Raw genomic sequence first — 23234 nt, 5'->3', positions numbered from 1 at the left:
TAATCAGGTATAATTAATTATTATTCAAGTATAACTAACTATTATTCAGGTATAATTAATTATTATTCAAATATTTGACTAGTTGCTATTCTCCCTAGTTGAGTAAATTTAAAAAAAGAAGAGTTCTATAATAAATTTCAAAAAGTATTCAATATATAAAAGTACCAACAATAAAGGTTTTCTCAGTTTGAAACCATAGATATATAACACACTGGCTTCATCAAGTAATCTAGTGCTGTGTAGTAAGCAACTGGGGCTATGGCCGGGGTCAAGTTTGATAACACATAGCCGCGACCGGGACCAGGTTTATGACCATGGCTGCATTAATATTGATAGATCCTATAAAAATGTTAGTTTTAATTAAAATTTATGATATGAGTTATAATTAAAAACAATACTTTTATAGGATCTATCAATATTAATGCAGCCCCGGTCATAAACCCGGCCGGGGCTGCATTAAAATTGATAGATCCTATAAAATATTGTTTTTAAATAAAATTCATGTCATAAATTTTAATTAAAAATAACATTTTTATAGGATCTATCAATATTAATTCAGCCCTGATCATAAACCCGGCCCCGGTCACGGCTATGTGTTATCAAACCTAGCCCCAGCCCTGGCCCCAGTTGCTTACTATTGCTGTGGCTCAGTTCCAATCAAAAAAAAAAGTTATCAGGCATTAAAAAATTAATAAAAATAAACATAAGTAAAAAATATCAACATTAATTTAAAATATTTTTGTATATGCTTATGGTCATTTTCAAAAATTTTAGGCTCATTTAAAAGTCATTTTGTAGAATTTCAGAAATTCTAACAAGTCTCAGGGGAGTTTAAAAGAGCTTTAGTGTTTTTTAACCAGTAAAAAAACTAGAGCTGGTGAAATTGTGAGTTAAGCCTTTCTTTGTTTATTCATGCTTTGACAAGAGATAACTTGTGAATGCACATTGGCAGAATTATATATTTATATTTACTTCTTTTGTTTTTATTTAAAAAATGTAACTTTTTAAAGAAAAAATATGAATTGTGCAGCAGTACATTAAACTTTAACAACTTAAAAATAAATGTTCAACGAAGAAGTGAATACTTTTCAAGAAAAGAAAAGCAAACTAAAACAGTCACATCTTGCTTTTCTTTTGGATGAACAGAAGTTGCACGAGAAATAGAAATTGCTTAAGCAACTCCTTGAAACCAGTTTTTACATATTAAATGATTCACTAGTAAAATTTAATGGAATTTCACAGTATGCAAAGATTTCAAAGAACAAAAAAATCCACTATTGTTCTGATGGTTGGGCCAGACAGTACAAAAACTGCAAGTTATTTGTGTCATCATACTGAAGATATTGAAACGAAACGCAAATGCAATTTCTTCACAACATAACATGGAAAGTTAACATATTTTGGTTGGAAAGTTAAAAGACTTGTTTCCAAATTTTGAATGCAAAAATATTTAATTTTTCTCAAGATTTTTTCTCAAGTCTTCACATGATTCAATAAGTTTTTAATTTATTCCACAGGATGCAACTATCAGAGACTTTTAAAAAGTCTACAGGCAAGAAGATTTCAATTCACCATTCAACCTTGTAAAAGTATCTCCTAAAAACTAGACCAGTAAAATATTACATTTGTAATATGCCATATTTGCGCAAAAGCATACCGTAATGATATACTTTTGCGAGTCAGCATTTAATCATAAATTAATAAAAACAATGAAGATGCCCAAATAAAACTCATGCATTCTTATTTACCCAACATATTTCACTGACCAAATAAAGATAATTATTTTTGAGCTCCTTAACACCATATCCTAAACTATGCTAAAAACGTTGTCATCATTAAGTGACTGCAAATACCAGATACACACAGATAATTTTCCAAATGTTCAATATTCAAATTAATTTAGCCACTTAACTTTTTATGATTGTAAAAAATTATAAAAATAAGCAACATATTCTAATTCATAACAAATCAGGTGAAAATTTTAAACTTAATCATTTGTATGTGTGTAAAGTAATCTATATGATGTAGATAATCATTTCAAAAAAGATTGAAAAAAATCTAAGATAGTGAGTTAGATACAAAGAAAATTCGTTCCACTTCCTCATGAATACCCTATTGTGTATTTTTCTATACTTTTCTATATTTCTTTTTAGAAATATATAATACACAATAAAGTTAATGGGGTATCCAAAAGAAAGTGGAACAAATTTTTTAGGTATCTAACCTAGTCTTCTCAGTTGAAAATTTAATGCCAGCGCACAAAAAAATGCTGACCAGATGGTCATTTTTAGGTTTGTGTGCACGATTTTAAAAAATCATCTTTATTTGCTATTTAAGTTAATAAAAAAACAGCAAAAAGAATACTTTGAATAAATTCTAAATGAAATATTTAAAAGAAAAACAGAAAAACAAATGTTTCAAGTAAAATCTAAATAAAATAATTAAAATATAAAAATACTAAAATATAAAAAAATTATATTAAAATTAGCAAAACAAACATTTTATTTAAACTCTAAATAAGATAATTAAAAATTAAAAAATAAACTGATACTAAAAAAGAAAAATGCCAAAACAATCATTTTATTTAAATTCTAAATAATTCATACACAAAAGTGTTTTCACAATTTTTCATAAGACTAAAAAAAATAAACAAAAAAGATTTGTTGGAATTTAAAAAAATGGAATTATTTTTTTTTTAATTTTCTCTCAACACTATTAAATAAGTGGGGTAAAAGAGCAAGAAAACAGTCGACAGAACTGTAATAAAGAACTGGAATAAAGAGCAAGAAAACAGTCGACAGAACTGTAATAAAGAACTGGAATAAAGAGCAAGAAAACAGTCAACAGAACTGTAATAAAGAACTGGAATAAAGAGCAAGAAAACAGTCGACAGAACTGTAATAAAGAACTGGAATAAAGAGCAAGAAAACAGTCGACAGAACTGTAATAAAGAACTGGAATAAAGAGCAAGAAAACAGTCGACAGAACTGTAATAAAGAACTGGAATAAAGAGCAAGAAAACAGTTGACAGAACTGTAATAAAGAACTGGAATAAAGAGCAAGAAAACAGTTGACAGAACTGTAATAAAGAACTGGAATAAAGAGCAAGAAAACAGTTGACAGAACTGTAATAAAGAACTGGAATAAAGAGCAAGAAAACAGTTGACAGAACTGTAATAAAGAACTGGAATAAAGAGCAAGAAAACAGTCGACAGAAAACTTAGAAAACTGTAAAATGCATGAGTTAGGAAAACATAAAGATATGAGAAAGTTCCAAAGCATTGATGTATAAGGAAAGAAACTAAATGTTTTGGAACATTAAGGGACAAATACAGTAAAAGAATGCAACTTTGCTGAATGACCAGTTAAGCAAAAATGAGTTTTGGTTGATAGAACTAGAGATGATAGCTTCTTTGAGCAGCAATCATGATAGAATTTGTAGAAAAGAGAAAAAAATGCAATGTTACAACCATGGGATAGTGATTCAAGCTTTGCAGAAAAAGCAGGTCTAATTACATTTTCAACATGTTTTTAGTGAAAAAGAGAAAGGGCATCTCTAGAAGAAATATAAAAATTATTGCCTGAATATAAAAAGTTCCTTTTTATTGTTTTTCCATTTTGAATTTATTATGAACACTTTGTTTTGAAACTTTGCTTTTAGTTGATTTTTTTGTTGTTGTTGTTGCTGTTGTTGTTGTTGTTGTTTTGTTGTTGTTGTTTGTTTTTTTTACTTTTAGTTGTTTTACTTGTTCTTTTTTTCTTTTATCTTTTAGTTTATAATATTTTATTATTTTCCTTGTTTTCACTTTCTTGGTTTTTTTTAATTTTCTATTCTGAAAAATGTTTTTTATTTTCTCATTTAACGCTTATTCTCCTTTTATCCATTAAAATTGCAAAAAAAATACAAAATAACCTTTACAAAAAAAAAATGCTTTACAAAAGTAATGTAATAGTCTGGTCAAAACAGATATTTCAATTTACAATAATTTGAATAAAGTTGAAAGTTTGTACAGACCTTGGGGATATTATTACAAATAAAATATTAAATTCCCAAATCTGCAACGAAAAGAATTATTCAAAGGGATACCAAACCTCCACGACATGTTGTGTTCATATAAAAGAGAATGATAAAAAAAAATGTCTGGGCTAAATTTTTTTTAAAAAGGCTAAAGGTTTTTCCTATTTTTTCAATAAACAGTAAGTTTTATCAAAAAAATTGAATTAAACAAGTTGTAGATCATAAATTTATCTATTAAAATTGTCCGAAACAAACTATACTACTACAGCAAACAGTTCATGAGTCTGGAGTCATAGCATGCCATGACATGAGCAATCAGCTGACAGGTGACAGCACACAGGCAGAATTTCATTGACAAGTGCCATTTTGCAGCGGACAAAACAAGTACAACTTTTTTGGTTTGTTTCATTTTCTCAAGTCTGGTCCGTGTCAACGTCACGGAAGTTTTTTAATAATTAAAGGATGTATCCAGAAGTTTCCAGAAGTTTCCAGAAGCATGCAGAAGCTTCCAGAAGTTTCCAGAAGAAGCATCTGGAAGCATCCAGTAGCATCCACAAATATCCAGAAGCATTCAGAAGCATCCAGAAGCTTCCAGAAGCATCAAAAAGAAGCATCTAGAATCTTCCAGAACAGGTTCACACAGGTTCATTTTACTAGAGACATGTAAATCGACATGTAATTCAGTCAGTATATGGAAGTCAATCAGTCAGTATTATCAAGACAGTTTATCGAAGTGAGTTTTATCAAAGTGTTTTATCGAAGAACGTCAATACAAGAAGTGAAATACAACAAGTGTTTCATTACATCAATACAATCCATATCCAACCAAGACGTTGTGTTCCATTATTATTGTATTATCACAAGGTAAATGTAACACGGTAAGCCTTGAGAAGCATGATTATTTACTTTTATTATTTTTATGACTTCAAGTGCAAAAATGGCTGCCGACAGTCTTGGATTGGACCTAAGAAAGAAAATTATTGGCGATTACGTAAGTAGAATGTCACAAAAAAGTATTTGGGATAAATATGGCGTGAAAAAATGGACCATATCAAGACTATGTTCCAAATATCGTTTTACGGGGAAGTTGGCAGCAGATAATAAAGGTGGAAGACCACGTTCCACCACTTCTAGAGAGGATTCTATGATCGTCAGATCCGTCTAGAAGGATCCCTGGATATCATCAGTCGAGATACAAAAGCAATTAGAGCTGCCTGTATCGGACCGAACAATCAGACGACGCGCTGTTAAAGCCGGATTGTTTTCTCGACGCCCTGCAAAGAAACCGCTGATTTCACTAAAAAACCAGAAGAAAAGACTCCTGTTTGCTACATCTCATATTGACTGGAATGTGCAGAAATGGCAAACTGTCCTGTTCAGTGATGAATCGATGTTCAACATCATTGGGAGCGATGGCATTTGCCGCGTACGTTGACCGGCCGAAAAACGCCTTGATTTACGTTACTGCCATAAGACCGTGAAGCATGGTGGAGGCAATGTAATGGTCTGGGGGTGTTTTTCTGCTAACGGTCTAGGTCCAATACATCAAAACAATGGAATAATGGACCGTTTCATATAAAAAATATCCTGAAAGATGTTATGTTACCTCATGCTGAATGAAATATGCCAATAAAATGGGTTTTTCAGCAAGACAACGACCCGAAACACACTGCAAAAGTAGTCAAGCAGTGGTTTCAAGACAACCACCTATCAGTGATGGATTGGCCGCCTCAATCTCTGGATCTCAACCCTATCCAGAACCTGTGAGAGATCGTCAACCGCAGAATTAATCGTGAAGGTGTTCGTAATAAGGATCAACTGTTTGAACAAATCCAAAAGGCCTGGGCAGCGAAACCACAAAGTTTCATTGATCACCTGATCGAATCTATGCCTCGAAGATGCAAGGCTGTGATCGACAACAAAGGATTCGCCACGAAATAATGATAGCGAAATACAGCTTGGTCAACATTTTGTCGAGTTGCACTTATTTTGTCCAGAAGGAAATCAACTTTTTTTAATACTTTTGATTAATTTATTAATTTTCGTGTACAAATAATGAACTTTGTGATGAATAAAACTTGAAAAACTTTGTCTCTAAACAGTTACATAGTTATTTCTCTAAATTGAAAAAATGCAGCACTTTAATATAATGAAACTAAATTAGCATTATTTGGTTGCACTCGTTTTGTCCGATACTGTATGTATATATATATATATATATATATATATATATATATATATATATATATATATATATATATATATATATATATATATATATATATATAAATTAAGTTCTGTAATTAAAATTGTGCATTTAACGTTCTTCAATTAGAAATGAAATCAAAGCCTTAGGTTTACTTACACTAAAGAGTTAATTTAATACAGCACAAACTGTGAAACTTTTTTAGCATATATAACCATTGCTTTTGTAAAACATCAGCAATGTATGAAAAAAAATTTCAAATCTATTTAAAAGCTTGGTTTAGAATAAGAACTTATTTTTAATTTCTACATCAATCCAAACCTAGTAATATAATTTATGAAAAAAATAAAAATTAATTTTTACCAACTCACCATTTTCAATCCCAACTTTTAATGCTCTAACATTTCCATCTTTAACTGTAGCAAAAAACAACTTGAGGTCCTCTGATGCTAAAATTTAAAAACAATACTTAATTTCAATTTAAAACACCTAAAGATAAGAATCAATTTAAAATTATCAGAAACTATTTAGATTTTACTTTAGAAAAATGAATGTTTGGAGTATTCAGCATACTTAAGAATTACTGAAATGCCAAATAATTCTAAGCTTTCTTTGATTGTATAATTAATAGGACTATTTAAGTAAATAATTGTATAATTATATTACGCCAGATATTAAAATTTATGTAATTTTTATTAAGACAGTATAGCGCGTGTTGGTTTAACATATGTGTAATATGCTGGTGTAAGGTCAGGTTAGGCAGGCCAGGAAGGCAAGCAAGCCATTATATGATTATGCAAATTAGCAAGACTATAATAATCAATGATTATATGCAAATAATCAGGTCAGGAAGGCGCTTGCACGCCATTATATGACTATCCAAATAATATTTTGTTTTGACAATTTGACCAGAGCTTTTTAACATGTTTTCAAAACTTTGATATTTGATGACAAAAATGTGATAAAAAAAACTTTCCTAAATCTAAATAAAAGAGAAAATAAAAAGAACTTAACTAATACTAAACATAAAAAATAATAAAACTAAAATAAAACTCAAAAAATTAAAACCCTAAGTTTATTTAAACCAAATTTTTAATTATGTTTGGAATAATCGAACTTCGAATCTTTTAACTTTACTAATGCTTATATAATATTGTTTATATAATCTTATAAAACCTTAAAATAAAGGAAATAATTTACTTTCAATGATTGTTCAATAAATATTTACACTTAATGTAAATAATAGTATTTTTTTTTTTACTAACTTAAAAATAGTTTCCATGTAAAAGCACACTTGTAAATAATTACGGATTAAAAAAAAGATAATTTGACTATTTTTAAAATAACTTTTTAATTTTATTTTCAAAGATAAGCATTTATCATTAAAAAAAATAATTATTTAAATTAAAAAAACTACATATAATATTCATTAATACTTCATTTAAAAAATCACTAACAGTGTAACAACTAAAGATCAAAGTTATTTAATTGTAACGGCTGTGGGTAAAAGGAATCAAAAAAATAAAATATTATATAAAATAAAACACAGATCACTTGATATTAATTTAAGTGCAGAAAATAACTTCTCTGAACTTGCTTATAAGGTAGGCGCACAAGTGACTACTCTGCACACATCTGTATCCTTTTAGGTTATTCTTTACTTCCTTCAAAAGTTGATTTCACTTTTACACACTCCATTTTTTCCGCAACCTTACAGTCATCCGCGAAAATTGTATTAAAAGTATTTCTATCTAAAAAAGTTTATTTACAATTCTGCTTTTTTCTTTTTTATCAAGCTCTTTTTTAAACTTGTCCTCTCAGCAAGAATTAGATTCACCTAAAACTAAACAAAGTGCTGTAAAAATGATTTAGCTATATTTCTTAACTTACTACTATATTTTGGCATCTCTTTTACAAGTTTTTTCAGTTATTGCTTTCAAGTCTTGTTTTGCTTGTACTATCTGGGTTTTTTCTAGGAGTATTCTACTTCTAGTAACAACATAAACTGCAGCTAAAAATATATTATGAATTTCTTTGCTTCTTCACAACATACCGCACCTTTGCCAAAAGTTGTGTAATGTATGTTACTTTTGAAGTATCACAATTAGTGTAAATAAAGCAAAAGCAAAGTGTAAATAATACAGCACATAAGCTTTATGTCATTAGACAACTGTATACAAACTTCTAAGATTAAAAATAAATATTGTATATTGATGCAGATTGTAAAAAGAATCATGGTTAAATTGGATGTGTTGAATACTAATGCAACAAACTTAATTAAAAGTACAGAACCTATTGTTCATGGAAATTTATTTAATTATAACACAAAAAAACTATTAAAAAATAGCATAAAACCAACTTACTTTAAATTTCAACCTCTTCCTATTCACATACAACCATAAGTGATAGATAAGCTCAATAAAATGATTCATAAAAGGTTGCTCCAAAGAATTCCTCCTGATGGAAGCAAATGGGCCTTACTTGTGGTTGTTAGAAAAACAGATGGAGATTTACGCTCATGTGCAGATTACAAAACAACAACAGTTAACACCACTATCAAATTGCTAAGATGGACACGCTTGCCTTATGGAATAAAAATTACAAGTGGAATATTTCAAAGAGCAATAGAATCTGTGGTTATGTTATTCTTAATATGATTATATTTCAAGATGATATATGCAGTGATTATACAGGTCATACTTTAAAAATCTGGAAAATTTTTTCTCCAGGAAATACTTTCAAGAAATATTCGGAAATACAAAAGCATTTTGCATAATTAAGAATATCTCATGTGTTTGAAAAGAAATTCATTTGTAAACGCATACAAATAATAAGTACATAATAGAAAAATTAGTATGCAAAAATGTTTAAATACATTGATTTTTCAAGCAGGGAAAATAATGACGTAGTGCTGTGAATTGTTACGTATTGCTGTGCTATGGCTGCTTATCTAATGAGCAAGGGAATTGAACCCTCACATTGTACTACGGAAACGCAGCAAGCTAACCAACTCAGCCAATAGGGCATTTATTTTATTTAAACCTTATTTATTTAAATAGGGTTTTTAATTAACTTAATTTACATTTAAAAAATATTAAATTAAATTATATTAGATTTTTAGGTAAAATGGTTAAAATAATTAATGACAAATACATAAGAAAAATAAGAAAAATAAGTTATACACGTGTACAAATAATGCCTAGTCTAACTAAATATAGCAATAAGTAATTGACGACTGATACTTTACTATTTTAATTACTTGAAGACAAAGTTACAAAAATCAATCCGGAAAAATATAATCCCTGTTTATGTATCAGTGGTAAAAAATTTGAGTAAAAATTTAAACAAATTAGAAGAATCAAGGATGTGTGTGAATAAAAGAATTTTTTTTTCTTTTATTTATGCAAATTAGTTTACACTGGCAAAATAAAGCCTGTGCAAAATATAAATTTTTGGTAAAAATAAAGTTAAATATTTTTATGTTTTATTGCACTTCCTTGTAGCAACAGGCTATAAAATAGTCGATGTAGCATCACTCCCTTGTAGCAGAAGGCTATATAATAGTCAATGTAGCAACACTCTGTGCATTTGTAAAAAATATGTTTAAAAAAAACAAAAACATAAACATTAATAATTTAACAAACTTTCTAGTCGTTATTATTTTAATTGTTTTAACTTTTCAACATTTTATAATTGTTAAAGTTGCTTAATAATTGTTGAAAGAGACTTTACTCACCATAAAAGTATCTTTTGACTATGATATAAGGATATATATTAGGGGGAGTCAAAAAAAGTAAATTTTGAAAACAAAAAAACTGTACCCCTTAAATTTGGGGCAAATATATAAAAAATGAGCCTCAAAAAGTTTGAGCGCTGTCAAATCACTTTTGACCCCCCCCCCCTCAAACCATTAATTTAGGGGGAAAATGACCGAAAAATGGTCATTTTTGGACCTCTTAAGGGAGGGGTTAAATTTTTTTTTTAATTTACTATATATAGAACTATAGTTTAGTTTAAACTGTATGTTTTTTTTATTACTCCTCAAAAATTAATGTTTCATGGTATTGAAAATCAGGAAAATTGGTAGTTTTTTGCATTTTCTTCTGTTACATTTATTGTTGTATATTTATATATTGGAACAACTTCTGAAAATTTAAAATTTTACATTTTTCTAATAATTTCAGATTAGTACAAAAATAAACATATTAGAAATAAGTGCAACTTAACTAAGGTCAATGAAAAAGGAACTTTTTATTATAAAAGAGGCAAAACCAGCTATATCAGGTACAAACAATTTTTGTAAATACTGGAATTAGTAATGAATCTTTTTTGGAATTATTATTGAGAATTATTATTGGAATTATCATTGATAATATAAAATCTTTTTATTTAGATATACAGCTTCCAACGGGCTTGGATATTCTTCAACACTTAATATATGACCAGCAATGTCGATCTGCATCAATATCAAATAAAATTGCTTGTTCCCTTAAAAAAAAATTCCAAGATGCTCAGAAAGTTGCTGTGAATATATTTTCTCTAAAATCAAGAGATCCTGGATTAAAGCTGGATTTGATGTGTTAACTGATTTAGTTTTAGTTAAAAAACTTTTTAATTTGCACCAGTCTTATTCCAACTTGAAAAAAAATGCAAAACGAGGAACTAATGGTGATTTGGCTAAACAAAACAAGTTTGAGATGGAAATAAAAAAACTTTTTTGGGCTAGTAATTCTAATCTCAAAAACATGATCAATAAAGATTAAAAAAGATCCCCAAAAGACAAGATTGAAGACTTAAAATTTCTTGATGATCAAGAAGGTCAAAGAAAGTTTGTTATTGGTTCAGAAGTTATTAAGTATAGAATAAAGGTATTCAATGCTTTTAGTTAACTACTTCAGCTCTGGTTTAAGCTCTATTACTTTATCCTCTTTTCAACTTATTCTAAAATTAAAAACTAATACCAAAACATTTCTATAAATTAGGCGAAAGAAAGTATCAGGAAGAAAAATTGTACACAGCCTATAAGTTTGGGTGATGATGTACCCAAGGTTGAACTTATGGACACAGATCTAAGCGAGGATTCTTCAATTGAATCTGATTTTGATCCAGGTGATTGGTATCATATAGAAGTTTCTGAAAACCCAGACACAGTAATTGCAAAAATTCCAAAAGATATTTTTGCTGATAATGTTTCTCTTACTGCCACAGCCTGTGATATATCGCCAAATGTTTTACAGAAGGTAACAAATGCTATTCTATATTAATCAGGTGTTGACCTTAAAGGAGTTAAAAGCAGTCAGTCTACCGCATATAGAAAATGAAAAAAAAGAAAGAAAACATATCAACCATTACAAAACAAGATCTTAAAGTAGCCATTGATGTATCTCCATATCCATGTATAATTCATTTTGACGGCAAGAGATTGTTTGAACTCAACAAAGGAAAAATATTAAAAAGGGATAGAATGGCTATTTTACTTAACATTAATGGAGATTCTAACCTACTTGAAGTACCTCCGCTGGCGTCATCCACTGGTGAAGATCAATTTTATGGTATAATAGATTTAATTAAAAAATATCAACTTACATCAAAAACTAGAGGAATATGCTTTAATACAAGATCATCCAATACTGGAACGAATAAAGGGTCCGTTTCAAGAATATCTAAAGAACTGGATAAATATCTCCTCCAAATAGCCTGTAGACATCATGTGAACGAACTAAGAATGCTTCACTTTTGGAAATTAGTGACCAATGATAAAACAAATGGACCTGATAATCCTCTCAAAAAATTAAAAATTATTATTAAAGAACCTAATTTTAATTATAATCCCATACAACTCTTACGGCTTGATTGGAATAACATTAAAAGCAATCTTTTAAAGAAGGCAGCTGAGAATTCATTAATATTTTGCAGAGCTTACATTGGTAAACCAGGTATTAAAAGAGATGATAGAAGTGACCTTGCAGAATTAGTTGTCACTTACATATCCTCTGTTACATATAAAGTACGAAAAACAGGTGCTATTCATCATGCAAGATTTTTAGGAAAAACAATTTATTATTTAAAGCTTCAGCTTCTATCCAAGCAACTTACATTTGTTCTAGAAAACGATAAACTAAAAACTGAAATTAGGCTTATTACGGAATTTATTATTTGCTTTTATGCAAAATGGTATTTACAATCTGAGGATGTTAACAAAGCTCCTTTTCTTGATATTACAACCATACATCAAATGCATCTGTACAAGAAGGTATGTACAAACCCAACTGCTGTTAATGCTGTATAGGATTCTCAGTATAAACATTGTTGGTATTTGGACTCAACAATGATACCTCTAGCTTTGCAAGATGATGATTTAACATTAGAGGAGAAGACAGCAATTACATCAGCAATTCTGTCTATTGACATGCCTAGCTCTGACAATTATAAGCCTGAGAACAAAGTAAAACAAGATATCAAGAAAATTTATAAAATGAATACAAATATTGGAATAAAACTACCATCTCTGTCTGTCTTAGTTAATGACTTTTCTTACCTGATTTTTGACATGATTGGTCTTGATAAGCAACAAGTTTAAGACTGGCTCTAATTTCCACCAAACTATTGGCATACCCAATCATGCTATAAATGTTTTCAAAAATATGCAGAAACTTTAATATTTGTAAATGAACATTCGGAATGGTCTATAGGTATGATGGCGCAGTATATTAAAAGATATTCTAATGAAACTGAAAAACAAAAAATATTGCTCACTGTAGACAAAGGTCGATCTATATTCAGATCACAAGGACAAAAATCAAGTAAAATTTAAAAGAATAAGTTAAATGATAGGCTTGGTGTGATACAGAAAAAGATAAAGAGATAAGCATTATTAATGTTAGTCGAATGTGTTTTTAACTTTTATAATATTTTGAATATACATTTATCTTTTTGTTTATTCTTTTCAATAAAAATAAATAGCGGTTTTTTCAATATATATAAGTGGTTGCCTCCTCATATTTATATATATTAAAAAAACCGCTATTTATTTTTTCAATATATATAAGCGGTTTTTTCAATATATATATGTGGTTGGGGTTATATATAAATGTATATATAACCCCTCCCCCCACCCCAAAACGACCAATTTTCCTGATTTTCAATATTATGAAAAATAAATTTTTGAGGGGTAATAAAAAAAACCATACAGTTTTAAACTAAAATATAGTTTTTTATATAGTAAGTAAAACAAAATTTGAAAAAAAAAATATTTAACCCCTCTCTCAAGAGCTCCAAAAATGACCACTTTTTGGTCATTTTTTATATATTTGCCCCAAATTTAAGGGGTATGGTTTTTTTGTTTTCAAAATTTACTTTTTTTGACTCCCCCTAATATACATATATATATATATATATATATATATATATATATATATATATATATATATATATATATATATATATATATATATATATATATCATATATATATATATATATATATATATATATATATATATATACATATATATATATATATATATACATATATATATATACATATATATATATATATATATATATATATATATATATATATATACATATATATATATATATATATATATATATATATATATATATATATATATATATATATATATATATATATATATATTAGGGTGGAGTGAATTTTAGTTTTTTTTACAATTCGTTTAGCCTGGGTGTGCAAAAGTTGTCTATTTATTTCAGAAATACTCTGGAAAAATATCAATGCTCTAGAAAATTATCTTGAGGTTCCTCAAGACCTCTAAAATTTTAATGGGTCCCTGATATTATGTGAAAAAAAGTTTTTCAAAAGTATGTCATGTTGGGTCTCAAAAGAAGCAAAATTTTATAAAAATTTCAAAAATAATAATTATTTTTAAAAAAATTGTTGTTTTATAGTTTATTGCAAAAAAAATGTCCTTTTAAACTAAAAATGAAAAAAGTTTATTCTTTTTAATTATAATTTCAAAAAAATCTTAAATAATAATTTTTTTATAAAATAATTGTAATTTTTGAAATTTTTATAAAACTTTGCTTCTTTTAAGACCCAACATGAATAATATATATATATATATATATATATATATATATATATATATATATATATATATATATATATATATATATATATAGAACTATTATATGTTGTCCGACCAGAATTTTTTTTTTGATTAATTGATAGACTGCCTGCCCCAACCAAACCCTCAGTCGATGTAGCAGCACTTCCTTGCGGGTCAGGCTAAAAGATAGTAGATGTAGCAGCACTCCCTTGCGGGTCAGGCTATTTGTCAGTCGATATAGTAGCACTCCCTTGCGAGACAGGCTATTTGTCAGTCGATGTAGCAGCACTCCCTTGCGAGTCAGGCTATAAGATAGTCGATGTAGCAACACTCCGCACATGATTTACAGTAAAAAAAATAAAAATAAAAACATTTTATTAAAAAAATTAAAAATAAAAACATTGTTTATATTTTTAAAAACATTCAGAATGTTTTTAAAAACATTCTGGTCAATTAAATTAGCGTTTTTGTGGCTTTTTTAAAAAACGATTCGTCCAACACGCAAATGTTGGACGAAAGTCAAAAGTAATTAAAAGTGACGTATATGTTGGCGTAAGAATCATTTTTTTCCTTCCGTGCTTTCCAAATGCAACAAACTATAGAACTATATATATATATATATATATATATATATATATATATATATATATATATATATATATATATATATATATATATATATATATATATATATATATATATATATATATATATATATTAGGGGGAGTCAAAAAAAGTAAATTTTGAAAACAAAAAAGCCATACCCCTTAAATTCGGGGCAAATATATAATAAATGTTGCATTAATGTTGCAATATGTTGCATAAATGTAACATGTTACCAACCAATATGTTGCATAAATGTAACATGTATATATATATATATATATATATATATATATATATATATATATATACATATATATATATATATATATATATTTATATATATATATGTATATATATATATATATATATATGTATATATATATATATATATGTATGTATATATATATATATATATATATATATATATATATATATATATATATACATGTTACATTTATGCAACATATTGGATTAATGATTTCTGTTAACTCGGTTAACTGACAGATGATTTTACAAGCCAAACATTTCATAATGCTACTTTTCTAATATACACAAGCATGAGCATCATCATTCCCTTACTGAATATTTGTTTGTGTCATCTATAATGCATTCTCAAAAAGTTGTTCTAACACCCTACCTTTTTCTCCTCAAACTGACAACACTCAAACTGTTTCTAAGTGCAGCAACCTTTAGCAAGGTTTGTGTTTCAGAGTTAAAGATTGAAAGAGAGTTGAAAAAAAAAATCTCTTTAACTGAAGTTACCTATTTAATGTCCTATATATGTCATCCAAAACTTTAACCTCTTTTAGAGCTCTGGGTAAACTTATAATTAAAATAGATTATTGATTTGAGTAGCCACTATGCAAGTGTGATTAAAATAGAAGTAATTTTATGACAATGTGAAAGAGTGTCACCTATAATGATATTAGTACTCCACTATTCTATGTAAAGATAGATAACAGCTTAACAAATATAAAGTTAGGAGTAAAAAATTGATAAACCGTGTAAATAAAAAATACAAGTTAATATTATCAGACCTAATTCTTAACTGTTGATATATAGTCATGAATATAATAGCCAGAAAGAACCTTATGTAACTGTTTTAGAATTTCTTCTCATAACACACTTATCACCACCACCTTTTGTTCCTACAGGAAACAACACCCTTCTATGAGAACAGCAAACCACTTTTAATATGGATCAAGTTAAAAATGACGCATTGAGTTAGTATAGTTTTCACTTTTTGAACAGCTTCCTATATGTGTTTATAATCTACTTCCTAATTTAATTTTTTCTGATTATGGAGAATTAACAAATTATATCAACCAAGAATTAACAGATGCCATACTAGGAATGCAAACATTGTACTAGTTAGCCATTCCTAAAAATGCCCTTAACTACTTAATATTGGTAGGTCAATGAACATTCATGACTGCATCCACATTTTAAGTTATTGTTTTGCAATTTTTTTAGCTGATTATAAGCTAAGGATAGGATCACTCTTTGTTCTTTATAAAGAACCCCCATAAAAGGAAAAGGGCCAATTAAACTCATTAAAAAAACTCTTAAAACCCAACTCAAATGATTTTTTTAGAGTTTTATTGTTTTTTGAGTGCTGTTATTTGTTTTTTTAAACTGATCGTAATCCCAAATTTTAATGTCATCAAAAGTAAAAAGAAGTTTAAATCATTCTCTTTTGGTTACTAATACGTGACATCATTCTCCTTTGGTTACTAATATTATAATTGGAGATTTACTTATTATTCAAACACTCTCAAATGAAATCTTGAGTTTGAAAATGAGATAAATTTTATTGACATAGTAAAAGCTGCTTTTGATGCAATGCAATTTATTGCCACACATAAATATTTCCTTTTCCAAGTCGCATACCTACATCTGTAATACATATGTAGTTTTAATAGCAGCTTATAATTTGATTTGAACTTTAGAAAAAACTACTTGCATATAACTATCAAAACCTTTTTAATAATATAAATGCCAACTAATGTGGTATAACATATATATACTAAAACAGTATAAAGTTTAAGTGTAAAGGTTTAATTGATAGCATTAAAACACTTTAACACTTGATAATGTTAAAAATCCATATTTAACTGGAAAACAAACCTTGAATTCCAGTTTGGTGTGACATGGTAATAACTTTTTATTAAATTAAAAAATAATTGTCAAACACTATACACATCGAAGACTTGCAGATATGTATTAAAAATATAGATTGTGGCTAGGCTACCGGAACCGGGGTGTAAACATTACAAATTGTTGATCCGAATCATAACTAGGGTTGTTAAAAAATCGTGAAAATGCCTACCCGGGTACCCTTCGAACTAATAGGCGGGTACATGGATGTACCCGTTGAAAAAATATATATTTTAACGGGTATATTTTTAGACTTTAAAGATGTTTATAAATCAAACTTTTTCTAAAAGTTTGGCTTATAAACAGTCAATAAAACCTTTTTATTCAATTATATCATTTATTAAAAAACGCTATTTTCTTTTATTTTTCTTTCATTTTAGTTGTTTGGAATAAAATTTTTACGAGCGTTTAAAAAAGTATATTCTTTTTTCAAATCTTTTTTTTTTTCCGAACAAAATGTATACCTTTTTAAGAAGAAAATAATCATATCATTAATGTTCATAATCATATCATAATCATATCATTAATGTTCATAATCATATCATAATCATATCATTAATGTTCATAATCATATCATAATCATATCATTAATGTTCATAATCATATCATAATCATATCATTAATGTTCATAATCATATCATAATCATATCATTAATGTTCATAATCATATCATAATCATATCATTAATGTTCATAATCATATCATAATCATATCATTAATGTTCATAATCATATCATAATCATATCATTAATGTTCATAATCATATCATAATCATATCATTAATGTTCATAATCATATCATAATCACATCATTAATGTTCATAATCATATCATAATCATATCATTAATGTTCATAATCATATCATAATCATATCATTAATGTTCATAATCATATCATAATCACATCATTAATGTTCATAATCATATCATAATCACATCATTAATGTTCATAATCATATCATAATCACATCATTAATGTTCCAGGTTTTGAAAGAGTTTTGTCCGAGAGACAGAGTTGGAGGAATTCTGATTTACGTAATGGAAAACATTGCATATAACGCGAGGAATAATAAGTAGGTTTCTGAATCAGAAACTTAAATACCTTTCCAAACATTATGTTCAATGTTTTCAGAAATTTTGATGGTAATAAAGAAATTTTAACAATTGAAATTTGTAACAACTAGATTTTCAAGATCTTCTTTCACATACCAATATATTTTTAATAGTTATAAGCTTTCATATTACTGCTAATAATTTTAAACTTAAAAAATAAATGAACCCGTCATTTAATACCCGTCATTTAATACCCGTCATTTGATATATTCACTACCCGGGCAGCAAGCAATGGGCAGAATACCCGCTGACAGCCTTAATCACACCCGAACAAAACACAGGTGTGATATCCAACCATCTATTTAACAAAATTTGTAATCAGATAACCAAAGTCAGGTCAATGTATAGCCTGTTAAAGTAAATAGTCATCAAAAGCAATGTTTATAAATCTTGTTTAGAAGGACTCCGACCAGTGGATTTGAAGCGGACCTATATTGTGGATTTGCAGCGGACCTATATTGGCATTTTGAGCGATTTATTGGTGAGAGTTACTTAGTATCCGATGAGTAAAAGTAACCAAAACCCACTATAAGTAGTCATTCAATAACTTTCCAACAAATGATATAGTGTCAGGTTATCGGTTAGCCGCTGTTAGAGACCGCCACTAATAGTCCACCAATTAGCAAAACTGCCGCTCGTTGAAAACTATATTTGCGTAGCGAAGTACTTTTCTGGTTAGTTTATAATTTATAACTTGTTTCCTAAAAGTGCTACGCGTTCTCTCTTGGGGCCCTATAGTGAAGGAACTGTCGAAACTGCTCTTCAAGATTTTTATAAACATTGATCAAGGTACAAACAAAACAACAATCATCTAGAGTACAATGAAAAATTTTTATGCAGCATAACTGATCTGAACAGCAAGCATCTTTAAAGAGCCGTTATCATAGTTCGTAACGAGCCAACTAATATTTTATCCAGAGTTTGGTGCGGTCATATGCTACATTTTCACCAATTTTTATTTAATTATATGTAGTGGTTCTTATTTTACAGGTGTTTTTATTGTCGCACTTAAAGAGAAAATTTCCATATTACAACATTAATTTGAACAGTTTTCAACATTAATTTTAACATTTAAATTAAATTATGTTCCGCGGGCAAAATTAAAAGATTTCAAAAGTTGCATCACCCCATATAAGCGGTGTTCTTGGGTCACCTAGATGGGCATTATAAGGATCCGGACTAATTGTATATATATTGTTATTTTGTATTACAACTTATAATTGTAAGTTTACTTTTTTTAAGTTTAGAAACTGAAAAAAGTGCTCGGTATTTTTAATAGAACTTTTTGAAATAAGAATCCAATGACGTTTTTAAAACGTTTATATACTGCGTATATAAAACGTTTTTATATATGTTTCTTAAGAAACATATTGAATAAGTGAAATGGTACAAATATATATATATATATATATATATATATATATATATATATATATATATATATATATATATATATATATATATATATATATATATATATATATATATATATATATATATATATATATATATATATATATATATATATATAAAATAACAATAATAGTAGTAATAACAATAGTATTAATAATAAATTAAAAAAAAATTATTTGTTCAAAACAATGCTAAGAGGCTTTTCAGTTCATTTTTTTCAAAATTCAAAAAATTTGAATAAAGTAGAGTTTATAATTTTTTTCAAACCTCATAGTTTTTTCGAGATGATTTTTCCGCCTAAACGCATAATAACATTCAAACCCGTGCCACTGCTTGAGAAATTTTCATGAATTTACATAGACATGTCATCCCACTTAACAAAATTGTACTTTAACAGAATGTTTTTCTATTTTATGCCGCTAATTACTTCTGTTATAAAATTTTGTTATTTTCATTTGTAACGTCGTACGATTAATACGTCATATGATTCGACGCGTCGTACAATTACGAACTCTGAAGAAACCGTTGGAACTTAAAATGTGGAACACACTGTAAGACCTACAAAAACACACACTAAAAAATTATTTTCCAGTTTTTGAGGTTTTTTAAATAAAGTTGAAGTCATATTTTAAAAAAATGGGTATGTATTGAAGTTGCATTTAAAAAAAAAGTATTTATTGAAAAAAATTGTTGTAATGTTTTTCTTTTTTTTCTTGTTTTTTATTACATTACAATTTTTATATAAATATATAGAAAGTACATAAACAAAGTTTACAATTGAAGATTATGTTAAAATAAACATAAAAATTAAATAAAAATAAAGAACGCAGAAACTCAAAACAAGTCTTTTAAAAGTGAAATAAAAAAAGGATATTTATTGAAAAAGTATTGCAAAAATTTAGTATAAAACCTACAATTTATAAAATAAAACAATAAAAAAAAAAAAGATAAAACAGCAAAAATGTTAACAAGCGGATGAAATGTTGTACGCATATCTTTTAAAAAATTCTATATTTCCAAGTGATTTTTGACCGTAATTGAGTTTTAATGGATGAATAAAGTGCAGATCAGAACTGTAATGTTTCAAAACAATTTCACTTTTAGACACGGGATCTGTACCCACCCTTCCTGGCATGTAAACGCCTTTTAAATAAATCATGTTTGTAGTAAGCATTCTTATTATTGTGGGTACTGCAATTTCTAAAAACACGTTTTGTTCTTTAAAAATTTTGGAAAGTTCAATAAAGCCTTGTGTCATTTTCTTAGGAATGTAATAAATATCAGACCGTCCACCATAGCATACATTTTCACCGGAAACCATTTTACGTAAATCAGAATTTTCAAGTATTTTGTTCATGTTTTCATGAAGACTTTGATTATAGTTATGTTTAAAAACAGAATTTATTTTCCTTATTGCTTTATAACAATTACTTACACCCCATCGGCTGTTCCACCAGTACCAACGAATAGCTTTTGTAAAATTGCCAACTTTAATTGGTGATTTTGGTCCATCCCAAATTTTATTAGGGTTTAAACGCTCTAAGTTCCAATAATTTACTAATACGTCATCGCTAACAACTAAATACCCAGTATAGTTATGATGATTCTGCATTGAGCGTGCAGCGCACTCTTCATAAGTGAAATATCCTTTAAACGTTACACTTTTTAATACCCAAGAAGGCGATGTCGAATTTATTGGTCCGCAAAATATTATATTTGGAAAACCTTTGCTGTATATATCTTGAAGCAACAACAAATGATTATAAAGTGGAAAATTGAAAATTATTACAAGAAGGATGTCTTTAAAACGTTCTCTAAAACACGCTGTGTTAAATGAGTTTGCTTTGATTGCTCGTTTAAAATCTAAAGATGATTTAAATATATCCGTGCGAATTAACCAAAACCATGCAAAACCAAATCTTTGAGTGTATAGAAAACAAAAAAACAAAAAAAATGTAAAATAAAAAATAAGTTTTTTATGTAACTTTATCATAACAAAAATAAGTTATATTTTAAAAAGAATTACTATACGGTTCATTAAAATCATGTTCAACTATGCGTTAAGAATAAAGAAGTAGTTAAAACCAGAGTTACCATAGTAATTTTTTATAAAATAGTTAATACTTAATTAGGAATTAGCAGAGATATTAATCATTTATAAAATGATTAACATCTAATTAAAAATTAGAGATATTACCCCAAAAATCAAATTGTCAGAAATCTTGTTTTTTTTTTTGTTTTTTTTTTTCAAACTTTCAAACTGCTTTTTTTATATGAATTAAATATTGTCATAAATGCATATGTTTACATTCTTTTGTATTTTTTGTTATATATTAAGCATATCTAAAATGAGTTTTTTTTATTGCACTTCGTGTAATTTGCATAAAGTTACTAAACCTTTTTGCGTTTAAGTTGGCCAACTTTCACTTTAGTTTGCCATTTTTTCATTTTAGTTTCGCAATTTTTGCTTTAAAAATTATAGTGAAAATTGCCAAATTAAAATGAAGAAATGCCAAATTAAAGCGAAAATTGGCCAACTTAAACACAAAAAGGTGTAGTACAGAGGTAGTCAGTAAAATGCGAGCTGTGAGCCGGTAAAATACGAATTTTTTTGCGAACCATCACATTATATTTTAATGACCACTATAGTTATGATATTTAAAAAAACGTTTGCTCATCAATTTTTTCATTTAAATTAAATATAATGGTATTTGATATATTTTATTTAAGTTAGACTGCATTTCTTTTAAATTTAATATAATTCTTGAAGCCCATAAAATATATAGCAAAATAGACAATTAAACGGCAAACGGATACTAAAAAATATTGGAAGGGGAGGGGGGGTTATGAAACTTTTCTACTAGGGCCGGTGCAAGGTACACATTATAAACATAAAAGTTATATTTAAACTTATTTTTTTTAAATCATAATTTTGATTTTAGAAAAAATAGGCTTAAACGTAACTTTTGGTGTCCATAATGTGTACAAGTACTAAGTTCTTTATATATTAGGGCCGCCAAATTTTATATGCTTAAATATCGATTTTGCACATTTTTTGCTAAGCACTTCACGTAAAAAAATAATTAGATTCAGGAATAATAGTTAGTTTATTGTTGAAAAAATAAGTTTGTGATTTAATTGTTTATTGAAATCGTATTTTTTGTATGTTAAATGTTTATTGTAATCGTAAATTTACATTTAAGGGCGCCATAGTTTATATAACTATTGATTTTTTATGTATTTTGCTCTCTACTTCAATAAAAAAATAATAACAGCAAAAAGTGGTTGTTAGTTAATTATTTGAAAGAATAAGTTTATAAGTCATCATGGTTACAAAAAAGAAACGAAAGAGAAGTCAAAAAACAAAGGACATTTATTAAATTGATCCAAAAATCAATCAATTGCAGGTAAGATTTGATACAAGAGTGCATTTATTATTATTAAGTTAGTAAATAAATACAAAATAATAATAATTTAGAGAGATAATAGATTACAGTTGTTTAAACCGTAGTGTTCCATAACCATTGTATTTTATTTTTATAACATTTTTTTCTTGATATTTGTTGTCGGGTTCATTTTCAACTATTTTTATAAATCATATCAAACAGTTTGTAAAACAACTTGTACTTTAGG

The 23234-nt window shown here is 27.5% G+C and overlaps 1 protein-coding gene across 1 annotated transcript in view; it reads right to left on the bottom strand.

Moving 5' to 3' along the window:
* The window catches only part of LOC100198148 (twinfilin-1), a 70334-nt gene extending 53108 nt beyond the window's left edge, over positions 1 to 17226 (bottom strand). Inside the window, exons 1-2 of the mRNA XM_065818448.1 lie at positions 17047 to 17226; positions 6596 to 6673 (exon numbers count right to left, since the gene is read on the bottom strand). Of these exons, the coding sequence (XP_065674520.1) occupies positions 6596 to 6673; positions 17047 to 17071 (103 nt within the window). The 5' untranslated portion in view covers positions 17072 to 17226. The remainder of the gene's footprint in view (positions 1 to 6595; positions 6674 to 17046) is intronic.
* Positions 17227 to 23234: the final 6008 nt, after the last annotated feature.

Source organism: Hydra vulgaris, chromosome 14, assembly GCF_038396675.1.
Source record: "Hydra vulgaris chromosome 14, alternate assembly HydraT2T_AEP".
NCBI lineage: Eukaryota > Metazoa > Cnidaria > Hydrozoa > Anthoathecata > Hydridae > Hydra > Hydra vulgaris.
Note: the sequence above shows the minus strand (reverse complement) of the source record. Positions and strands in the feature narration are given on the sequence as shown.